General features: G+C 36.3%; 2 protein-coding genes across 2 annotated transcripts; both read left to right on the top strand.

The window, feature by feature from the left end:
- The first annotated feature begins 277 nt into the window (after window positions 1-277).
- On the top strand, window positions 278-3872 carry LOC139099152 (uncharacterized). Its single transcript, XM_070651544.1, has 2 exons — window positions 278-937; window positions 2937-3872. The coding sequence occupies exons 1-2, from the start codon at window positions 331-333 to the stop codon at window positions 3710-3712; spliced, it is 1383 nt and encodes a 460-aa protein (XP_070507645.1). The 5' UTR covers window positions 278-330; the 3' UTR covers window positions 3713-3872.
- A 2841-nt stretch (window positions 3873-6713) lies between these two features.
- LOC139099161 (pre-mRNA-splicing factor 38B-like) lies at window positions 6714-7262 on the top strand. Its single transcript, XM_070651553.1, has one exon. The coding sequence runs from the start codon at window positions 6714-6716 to the stop codon at window positions 7260-7262; it is 549 nt and encodes a 182-aa protein (XP_070507654.1).
- The last annotated feature ends 4876 nt before the right edge of the window (window positions 7263-12138 follow it).

Raw genomic sequence — 12138 nt, 5'->3', positions numbered from 1 at the left:
CCTGACTAAATATGATCATCTGCCGAAATATTCTCAATTTTTATGATTCTAGTTAAATCCCACAGTTAAAAAAAGTCAATAAATTTGAAAAGCAATAAAAAAGTATCAAAAAAATAAACAAAATTTCCATCACAACAGACAGTTCGTCTCTCAATAATCCTCAAGTGGTTCAACAAGATCACGAAGATAAATTTTGAGAATTTTCATCATTTTCTCTCACAGCGTATCCAACAATTTTCACAATTCTCACATTCACAATTCAGTTGTGAGTTGTCTGCCTACTTAAAAGCATTTAGTCCACAAAATATTCATGAAAATTAAGTTTTCGCGATGATAAAACTGCCAAAATTACCCGAGGAAGTGTGGAAATTAATATTTGAGTACCTAAACGGAACCGAGCTGTTAAATGTCACAAAAGTTTGTCGAAATTTTCACGAAATTGTCAATAAATCCACAAAATTAGCTGGAAAATTGACATTAAATTTTGAAAAACGTAAAAATTATGGACGAATTGGACGGAGACGATACAGTCATGTTAAAATTGAGTATATAGATCCAGCTATACATAACAGTATACTTAAATTTATTGGACGTGATATAACAAAATTGGAATTTTGTGTTCATAATTTTAAGCTTGATTCAATACGACAAATTTTAATGTTGTGTGAAAATGTTAAAATTCTTAAATTTCGTGATATTCAGCGACTTCATGGTACACAGGAAGTCACAAATTGGTTAAAAATTCCAAATTATAAAAATATTCAACTTTATGTTGAGCAGTGCGATCCGAGAATATTTAAAATATTAAAAAATGTCCAAGTTAGGACGTTTTGTACGACATGTGTTGAGTTTGCACATCGACAATATTTTGTGGATCTTGTTGAGATCCTTGCATCGCAGGTGGAGTTGGAGGAGCTTGTGCTGGCTGAATTTATGGGTGAGTTTTTCGAATTTTTGGGAGTATTTTGAGTGTTTTTTGAGAGTTTGAAGCTATTCATCTCTGTCCATCCCAATCCGTCCCTATCCATCATTATCCTTCTTTATACCTCTTAATATCTTCCCTAACCATCACTTTGCTTCCTTATCCTTTCCTATATGCCTCTAACTGTCTCTATTCGTCCATATCCTCCAATGTTTGTTCCTATCTGTCCCAATCCGTCCCAATCCGTCCTAATCCATCCCTATTCGTCGCTATCCGTCTCTATTTGTCCCTATCCATCCCTATCCGTCCCTATCCATCTTTATTCGTCCCTATCCGTCCCTATCGATCCCTATCCGTCACTATCCGTTCCTATCCGTCCCTATCCGTCCCAATCTGTCTCTATCCGTCCATATCCGTCCCTATCCGTCTCTATCCGTCCCTATCCGTCTCTATCCGTCCCTATCCATCTTTATTCGTCCCTATCCGTCTTTATTCGTCCCTATCCGTCCCTATCGATCCCTATCCGTCCCTATCCGTCCATATCCGTCTCTATTCGTCTCTATCCGTCCTTATCCGTCTCTATCCGTCCCTATCCGTCTCTATCCGTCTCTATCCGTCTCTATCCGTCCCTATCCGTCCCTATCCGTCTCTATCCGTCCCTATCCGTCCCTATCCGTCCCTATCCGTCTCTATCCGTCCCTATCCGTCCCTATCCGTCCCTATCCGTCCCTATCCGTCCCTATCCGTCTCTATCCGTCCCTATCCCATCCTAAAATACATCAAAACCTTCATCTAATCCCCCAAATCTCATCCCAAAGTCATCAACCTTCCTATTTCCTCAATTTTTTTTTCCTATTTTCCTAACATCAAAGCAAACGCTCAGAAAAACATCACAAAAGTGAGAAAAAATCTCATCTTTATAAGCATCACTGACCTTGAAAAAACAGCTGTAAAAAGAGATTAATGATCAAGCTTCATGCGAAGACTCGTGTATCGCATATAATAACATGACTTTTTTTCTGCTGCTTCCACTTGGATATAAATAAATAATGCAGAAAATGACTTTAGGATTAATGTGCGTCTTATGTGGGGATGGATTAAAAAATTTGAGGAAGGAAGGAAGAAGACATGTACATGACTTTTGCATTTTTGTTGCTGAAAATTGAAAATTAAGATGATATTTTGCTTTGGGGTAAAAGGGGTGTGAAACTAAGGTGTTGCTGGGAAACATGCGCAACATTCGGTCACAAGTGACCATTTGGTGAAGGTTTGGTGTAGTTTGGGATGGGATAGGGATAGCTTAGAAGGAGCAGAGAGAGAGTTATGGAAGGGATAGGGAGCGATACGGAAGGATAGGGACGGATAGGGACGAATAAAGACGGATAGGAACGGATAGGGACGAATATACTAGTATGTCTTCGGGATCGTTGATTTATTACAGTGATGGGCAGTCTGTGCGCTAAGACACACTAGTGTGCCGTGAACCTTATAACGTGTAGGGTTTTGATCGAGGTTTACCACCATGGTGTGCTTACCATCACTGACTTATTAAGTAAGACTCTTAGAGGTTGGGGTAGTATGTTGATGGTGGGAGGATGGGCAAGGGATGGGCAAGGGATGGGCAAGGGATGGGCAAGGGATGGGCAAGGGATTGGCAGGGGATTAGCAAGGGATGAGCAAGGGATAGGCAATGGATGGGCAAAGGATGAGCAAGGGATGGGCAAGAGATGGGCAAGAGATGAAGCGATGGGCAAGGGATGGGCAAGGGATGGAAGAGATGGGCATGGGCAGGGGTTGATGGGCAAGGGATGGGCAAGAGATGAGCAAGGGATGGGCAGTCTGTTGATGGTGAGTGGATGGACAAGAGATGGTGTGCGTTGATGGTCGGAGGATGGGCAATGAGCAAGGGATGGGTAGTGCAAAGGGATGGACAATTTGTTAAAATTTCAAAATTTGTTCCTAAAAATTGATAAAAATTTCTAACATTTCTCATTTCTCTTCCCCAAAAATACAGGTTCAATTGTCGGCCTCGGTCTCGTTCTCTTCTCCAACGATTCACTCAGCAACGTTAAATTTCGTCTCAAAAAATTGCATTTAAAGAGCAATCAGCTCATTCCATATGGCAATATATCAAGTGTTCAATTCTTTAATGACTTTATGAATCTCCATAAAGACACATTGGAGGATCTACAAGCAGACATGCTACAAGATTTTGACTTTTCATCATACGTGACTGAATGTAAAGTGCTTAAAAAGCTGTCAATTGGAATTGACATGAGATTCTCGTCTAAAATGATTGTGGACACTGTTGAGCAGCTGGAAATTGAGCATGTAAGGATGAACTTGCTGAAAAGTTTTCCAAATTTGAAGGAAGTTCGGCTGCTAAATTCATGGATGGATCAAGATGATGACTTGGTCAAGTGGAGTTTGTTGAGGAACTGCAAATATCTTGAGAAAATTGAGATTGAGGACGTTCCACTTGATGACTTTCCATCACTTCCGTCCGTAAAATCAATGAAATTTCTCTATTACCCGTCAATTAAGTCGGAAGTATTTGCAAGAAATCCACAAATTGAGGAATTGATGTTTGTCGAGTGTAAAGACATGTGGACGAGGAAGTGTAAGGTTCTCAAGATTATCATTGACTATATGACGTCACTAAAGTCACTAAAGATTGTCTCAAGGTCCAAAATTGACCAATCAGCTATGGATTATGTTAGAAATAAATGTACAAATTTAAAGTATTTTAATGTTTATAAGGATCAAGATTGTCATGTTTTATGGATGTAAACTTAATTTTTTGTGTTTTCTGATTTTGTCCCACGTAAAATGTGACGTGATGATGGGACCTTTATTAATTTTAATTATATTAAGTGCAAATGTAAAGCATTTTGACTGTTGTGTAAATTGAAATGAACGAATTTAATTAACTAATAAAAGATTTTTAAAATTAAATAAAATTTGAGATTTTTTATTGTTTTATAAAATTCAGGCGCATTCACACTAGAGTTTTTGAGATTCAGGTGCCTTCACACTGGAATTTTTTGAGGTTCAGATGCCTTCACACTAGAGTTTTTGATATTCAGGTGCTTTCACACTGGAATTTTCATCATTCAGGTGCCTTCGCACTGGAATTTTCAACATTCAGGTGCCTTCACACTAGAGTTTTTGAGATTCAGGTGTCTTCACATTGAAATTTCCAACATTCAGGTGCCTTCACACTAGAGTTTTAAAATTCAGGTGTCTTCACACTAGAGTTTTAAACATTCAGGTGCCTTCACACTTGAGTATTCCAATTCAGGTGCCTTCACACTTGAGTATTCCAATTCAGGTGCCTTCACACTAGAATATTCCAATTCAGGTGCCTTCACATTGGAAATTTCAACATTTCAGGTGCCTTCACACACGTGTCTTTTTACACATTTTCTTAATTTAAATGTTCCTTAATTATACTATAAATTTTCCAATGCCTCATAATCTAGAGTATATGACATCTCAGGTGCCTTCTCATATTTTCAACATCATCTCACAACACGAATTTTCAACATTCAGGTCCCTCACACTGGAATTTTCAACATTCAGGTGCCTTCACACTGGAATTTTCAACATTCAGGTGCCCTCACACTGGAATTTTCAACGTTCAGGTGCCTTCACACTAGAAAAAAACATTCAGGTGCCTTCACACTGGAATTTTCAACGTTCAGGTGCCCTCACACTGGAATTAAACAGCAGGTGTCTTCACACTAGAATTTTGAGATTCAGGTGTCTTCACACTAGAATTTTGAGATTCAGGTGCGTTCACACTAGAATTTATGAGGTTCAGGTGCCTTCACACTAGAGTTTTTGACATTCAGGTGCCTTCACACTGGAATTTTCAACATTCAGGTGCCTTCACACTTGAATTTTCAACATGGGTGCCCTCACACTGGAATTTTCAACATTCATGCCTTCACACTGGAATTTTCAACATTCAGGTGCCCTCACACTGAATTTTCAACATTCAGGTGCCTTCACACTAGAGTTTTTGACATTCTGGTGCCTTCACACTGGAATTTTCAACATTCAGGTGCCCTACACTGGAATTTCCAAAATTCAGGTGTCTTCACACTAGAGTTTTAAAATTCAGGTGCCTTCACACTAGAGTTTTGAAATTCAGGTGCCTTCACATTTATTTTTGAGATTCAAGTGCCTTCACACTAGAATTTTTGAGATTCAGGTGCCTTCACATTTAAGAAATCTTAACTTCTTCATGTGTCTATCTCCACACGTGTCTTTTTTACACATTTTCTTAATTTAAATGTTCCTTAATTATACTATAAATTTTCCAATCCTCATAATCTCGATATATCATCTCAAAAAATTATCCAACATCATCTCACAACACGACTTCCTTCAGTCTTAATATCTTCATAAACAAATTTTCCGAGAAGCAAAGAAAAAAACATCAGTTTTCCACCCCCGCACATGCACGTAACGTTAGTTTGTAAACAGAAGAAAAAAAAATCGCCAAATGCTCGCCATACGATTGAACGTAAAGAAGACTCGAATGCTAATTAAAAGCGAGAATGAAAATTTTCACATTAAATGGCGATGATTTTCATTTGTTCTGTTCGTTCGCTCGTAATTAAATGTCCGTACGTAACCGCATTTTTGGTGTCAAATCAATTACCCCAGTTCTTTGTGAGTCGTGATTTTTTTTATGGATCTCTTTGTGTAATCTTCATGATGGGATATGCCTTTGGTATTTTTTGGGTTAAATTAATTGCCGTTTGAGTCATTTTTCATTTGATTTGGTCTGAATCTGTCAATAAAGCTTTGTTTCTGGTTGATTTTTAAGGAATTAGATGAATATTGGCAATATGTTTGACTATTTATGAAGGTCTTTGAGATTCAGGTGCCTTTACACTAGAGTTTGAGGTTCAGGTGTCTTTACAATTGAGATCTTAAGTTCAGGTGTCTTCACAATGGAGCTTTAAGGTTCAGGTGTCTTCACAATAGAGTCTCTAAGGTTCAGGTGCCTTCACACTAGAGTCTCTAAGGTTCAGGTGCCTTCACACTAGAGTCTCTAAGGTTCAGGTGCCTTCACACTAGAGTCTCTAAGATTCAGGTGCCTTCACAATAGAGCTCTAAGGTTCAGGTGTCTTCACAATAGAGCTCTAAGGTTCAGGTGCCTTCACACTAGAGTCTCTAAGGTTCAGGTGCCTTCACAATAGAGCTTTAAGGTTCAGGTGCCTTCAAAATAGAGGTTCAGGTGCCTTCACAGAAATTCTGACAAAATCATCCTACAGACCTTCTTTTTTTTCTCAGCAAACCTCAATTTTCCTCATTTTCTGCGTTCAATAAATTAAAAACAAGGAACAACAATCGATTTCAAATGAATTGCTTCTGTTTTTTCTTCAATATTTTCCTCTTTATTTTAATTTACTATTTTTTTTTCAGTTCATCTCTCATGTCAAAGTGAATGAACACAAACATCTGCGTTTTTCCTGCCTGATTCGATTGTGTATTTCTCATAATCTTTTCCTTTCTAAAATTAACGTCACTCAATGTTGAAAATAAGCGAGTTGAAATGTGGAAAAACCAAGTAAAATGTTTCTGTGAGCGGATTTTTTGTTGTATTTTACGATTTTGAGATCAGCGGGGTTGAGCAAAATAGAAAAATTTTGTGAGTTGGAGAGCTGAAATGTTGGCAATTTTTGGTTATTTTGAGACGTAACTGAATGTCGACCCCTCCTGCTCACCATCAACATACTGACAGACAAGACGGACAAGAGACGGACAAGACGGACACATGACGGATAAGTCGGACATGACGGACACCATCAGACGGACAAGGACGGACAAGAGACAGACGGACAAGACAAGACCAAGACAAGACGGACAAGACGGAAGACGGACAAGACAGAAGACGGACAAGACAGAAGACGGACAAGACAGAAGACGGACAAGACAGAAGACGGACAACACAGAAGACGGACAAGACAGAAGACGGACAAGACAGAAGACGGACAAGACAGAAGACGGACAAGACAGAAGACGGACAAGACAGAAGACGGACAAGACAGAAGACGGACAAGACAGAAGACGGACAACACAGAAGACGGACAAGACAGAAGACGGACAAGACGGACAAGACAGAAGACGGACAAGACAGAAGACGGACAAGACAGAAGACGGACAAGACAGAAGACGGACAAGACAGAAGACGGACAAGACAGAAGACGGACAAGACAAGACGGACAAGACAAGACGGACAAGACAAGACGGACAAGACAAGACGGACAAGACAAGACGGACAAGACAAGACGGACAAGACAGACGGACAAAATGCTCACTTTAGAAAAATGCACTAAAAATGCTAAAATTTAATTTTAAAAAATTCTTCTTTATTCAGCATGAATTCATCTCCAAATATCCAAATGTAGTCACTCAAAGGTGCCAATTCCACTAATTGTTAGCAATCTCTTCCATTGCATCACTTCCTTTAACATTTAATTTGTCAAAAGTGTGTGAATTTAATTGATTTAAATGTCCATTGAATGTTTTAGCATCAGTTCCAGATATTCCAATGTAGTCAATTGATGTTGAATTTTCGACAGTTTCACGTGCTGATATGATGTTCAATTCAATCAATTTTTGTGGCTTAATACGTTTACATATGTAGGCAAATTGATGTGGATGATTAAGTGCAATGTGATTAAAACTATCATCATGATCATCAGTTCCATAATGACAATGAAGACATTGATAGACACCTTCTGTATTATTTGATGTTCTTGAATGATCAATTGAGTAAAGTTGTTGACAAATTAAAGTCACAAATTCCTGACAATTTGTCTTATTTGATTCCATTTCCAAATGTTTACGGAAGTTGTCTTTATTGTAGAAAATTTCTTTGCATTTTGGTGCTAAAAATAAAATTTTGAGGTTAGAATTGAGAATATTTTGAGGTTATGTGATGTTAGGTACTTACTTTTACATCTGTAAGGCATGACAAATTTTTCGCGATTCTTTTGTAAAATTGACATCGATTTAATTCTGTCAGATTTCAATAATTTCTGTACAGGTGACTTAAAAACATCACAATTGTCATAATTTGAATGATGTAGACGTTGATGGACATCAACATATCCTTTTTGACATGATCTAAACATACATTTATTGCATTGGAATCGATCAAATTTATGTGATAATTCAAGATGATTACAAAGATCCGTTGATTTATCAAAATTCATAAGACAATAACTGCAATAATTGTTGTTGGACTCATGACTTTTTGAATGCATCCGAAAGTCCTCAATATCAATTGTGAAGAAGTAACAAAGCTCATTCATGCATTTATAAGTTGAAAAAAGTGAAAAGTCATTGAGTAGAATGTCAATTGATGATTTTGTCTTGAATATTCCTGATGTGATGTTCTCATCAATCCATGGATATAGTTCCTTAATACATTCAAATTCAAAGTTCAAACTTGCATTTGCCATCAGTTCCTCAAGTGCTGTTGATGACTTTTTCATCTGTTCCAATAAATTATCTCATTTGACTTCCTTGATCTTGTCTTTCTAGTCGACTTGCTTGATTCATCATCAGCATGTACAGACACAACATCAACAAGCTTAAAAATGCTTGTCTTGTCAGCAGCACTTCCATTCGAAATCTTTTTAGTGATGATATCAAGGCACAAGGTATCGGATGACTTTTTATTGACTTTTGGTGATTCCACATATGCTGACAATGCACGCTTCCTTAATGTTCTTGTTGGCTTCTTTGTTGGAACTAATTCTGGTAATTTAAAGACTGGATCAATTGGAACTAGAAGTGAATCTATTTCTGGTTCCACAATTGGAAGTGCTTCTTGCTTAATCTCAATTGGAGGTTCCATTGGAATAATTTGACTTGCTGTGTCCATTGAACTTGATTCCAATTCATCCAATTCATCAATAATGTCACATTCAACTTCCTCCTTAATATAGTCATCCTTAACATCATTAGAATGTCCATTAAGATGCACAAATTCATTATAAATTGAACATCCACAATCAAAATTCTCACAAATCATACAAAATCCTCTCAAGACATCACGCTGATCATTATGATAAAATGTCAAGTGCTGTACAATATGCTGACTTGAGAATGTCTTAAATCGACATCCACCAATGAAACATGAAAAGACTTTCTTTAAACTTGTTACACGAACATATCCAACATTAAGACATCGTCGATAATTTTCATTTCTTGGTGCTGTCTTCCTTGTCATCCTTCTTGCTTCATTTTGTATCATTTGTGGATTTTGTATTAAATTGAAGCTTCTCTTACGTGGTCTTGGATCAAAATTCATCACATCCTCAACATCATAAAATGATTCATGTGATAACATTTCTGATGGATATCCTTGATTATTTCCCATTGACATTTGTGGATTGTATGAAAATGCTGACTGAATTTGAATATTGTTGTTGCTGCTGCTATGGCTGTTGTTCCTTTGTTCCTGATAATTATACATTTTGATGCTTTTTGATCAACTTTAAATTATGGAATGACTTACTGCTCTAAAATTAATCTCAATTTATACTCAAATCAGGTAGAATCTTCAATTCTCATGACAAACTGTTGCCACTCGAGCAGGTAAATTATTTAGTTTCGCAATGTCCATCAGCTATGCAATTGTAAATTACATAAACAAGCAGCCTTAAATGCAGACATGATTCATGTCATGTAAGTTCCAGGCTTTAAGTTCCATCATATCAGTCATGGGATTTTATATCCTAACTACATCTAAATAGCTTCTTATAGAATCTAACTTGAAGCTACAGCCAAGCTAGTCTGGAACCGAATTTGTCCGACTCTAGGTCGACTTGACTCTGGATTGAGGTCCAATTTCATCAAATCTAGCCTAGAGTCAGAATCACATTAATCGAGTATATGCCATGTATCCCTTCCTGATAATTGATCTAAAGATCCATCAAGGTGTGACCCTAAAAATCTACTTTGGAATGCCTTACATCTCCCATAATTCACATCTATAATCATTGGATAAAAATGGAAATTGAGACTTGAAAGTGTCTCCAAATGGAATCAAGTTCCGACTAAGAGCCTGTATGACTGTATTGCTGGTCACATCACAAAGCTCTTGACATTCTGCTTATTTTTGGTCATGATGTGGATTTCAAGGACAGCCAATTTGGCAGATAGAGACAGTTATAGATGAGAATTGAGGTAGGTCATGCCTTAATACTGATGTACATGCTAATCACTAAAGTAAATAAACAAATGAGATTAAAATTGACATGCTTAAATGATTTTGATTGTTTGTGTCTTTAAGACATAATGTGACTAGTTTTTAAATGTGCTGATTATGTCCATATGATGACTATTTATTATGATTGTGGGTAAAACCCAAAAGTAAGACATTTTAATGCTGATTATTTTAATCTTTATTTTTGTTCTACTTCATTTAATATAAACTTTTTATAATCAACTGACAAGGAACAAGCTACTCAGGAATTTATTGGACTTCCTTGAAATCTCTTACAATCCACAAAGTCTGATTCTGTTATCCAAAATACTAAGCATGTCCAAAAAGGCTTCATAATCAGCACATTTATCATGTTACACATTTAAGGCGTAAGTAAATGCTTCTGACTATAGAAAGCTCCGTATGCCGAGTGAATTCGTTTGCCTACCTTCATGTTGACATCCACTGAGCTGTTAATGAACGACCCAAAGTGATTTTCTAACATTTAACATGAAACTGTGCCTTAAAAGAACTGGAAACTGACATGGAAGTCAATGGAATGATTTTTACTGAATCAACTCAATTACCGACGGCTTATGTATTGCTCTTGATGATGCCTGCATCAAGTATGTTGGAATCTACTTGACAATTGATGATGGATTTTGACACCTGTGGAAGAACTGCACTTGGATGGATGTTATGGCCAATATTAAATCTGAAATATCTGCAAAGTAATCATTTCATGCTTAAAACAGCTGATTTATTGGATATGCTGAATTTTTATTTATTTTGACAATTTATTTAACAAAAACTATTTTATTGGGGTCAATTTGGGGTAAAATTATTAATTTTTAAGTGCTTTTAAAAGTTCATCAATTTTGGCCATCATGCGATTTTCGACAGCCTTAAGTTTTGTATCAATTGAGGATAAAAGCTTGTAACGAATCAAGTCAAGTTCCTTTTTAACTTCATCAATTTTTCTACCATTTTTACTTTCTGAATTTAACAATTGATCCTCAAAAAATTCCAATTTTTCATCAATTTTAGTGTCAATGTCCGTCTTAAGGTCAACTAATGTCTTTGATATTTGATTAAGACTAGAACCATGAGCAATTAAAGTGGAATTAAAGTCATTAATTAAAGTATTTTGGGATTTTTGCATTTCAATGACTTTGGGGCTAAGGGAAGTGACTTCATTACCTAATTGACTAATAGACTCAGACATGATTAATTGAGAAGCATTTAACTGATTTTGAGAAGACTTAATTTCACCCAAATTTGATCCTTGGTCAGTAATTAAAGACTTAATCTCACCCAAAATGGTTTTAAGCTCATTTTGTGAGACTTTAAGGTCATCAACTGGTCCACATTGTGGTGATTTTAGAACCTCAAATTTGTCTGTGATGTTATTTAATTCTTTTAAAACAGGAATTTGAGTTGTTTGGACTTGGGCTGAATTGAAGGATGATTTAAGGTTTTGGACTTTGTAGCTCAATGGACGGAATTTTAAGAATTTTGAATTTTGGAAGGATTTATCGAAATTAGCATATTTGGCAATAAAAGCTTCAGAATCTAAAGTTTTGGACTCAATTTCAAGGTTCTTAAGTTGAGTGTCGAGGAACAAGAAATAAGAATTTGCACATTTTGACTTGACAACTTTTATGGCTGATTGAACTTTCTCTTTAGAATTGTAAATAGACTGACCAACACAAGGAGCGTTTTCAAACCAAAAATATCTTAATTTTAAATGATCAAAAACATTTGGATCTATGTGAATTATATTAGGTTCCTGGAGTCCTACAGCTTCTAAATTGGGATTATAATCAAATAATCCATCTTCTATAATTTCAATTTTGTTGCCATTTATATAAAAATTAACTAAATGAGGAAATTCTTTCAAATCGGACTGATGGATTTCCTTTAATTGACAATTATAAATCCAAATAAATTTAATATTTTTAAAGATTTTATCCAAACCTTT

The sequence above is a fragment of the Chironomus tepperi genome, unplaced genomic scaffold (genome assembly GCF_022539635.2).
Source record: "Chironomus tepperi strain 1889 unplaced genomic scaffold, CSIRO-AGI_Ctep_v1 contig_464, whole genome shotgun sequence".
NCBI classification, from domain to species: Eukaryota; Metazoa; Arthropoda; class Insecta; order Diptera; family Chironomidae; genus Chironomus; species Chironomus tepperi.
The sequence above is the reverse complement of the archived record's forward strand: the minus strand, read 5'-3'. Positions and strand labels throughout refer to the sequence as shown.

Coding starts and splice junctions, on each gene's coding strand:
- LOC139099152 (XM_070651544.1), top strand. CDS start 331: ATGATAAAACTGCCAAAATTACCCGAGGAAGTGTGGAAATTAATATTT. Junction 938..2,936: donor TGTGCTGGCTGAATTTATGG/GTGAGTTTTTCG, acceptor CCAAAAATACAG/GTTCAATTGTCGGCCTCGGT.
- LOC139099161 (XM_070651553.1), top strand. CDS start 6,714: ATGACGGATAAGTCGGACATGACGGACACCATCAGACGGACAAGGACG.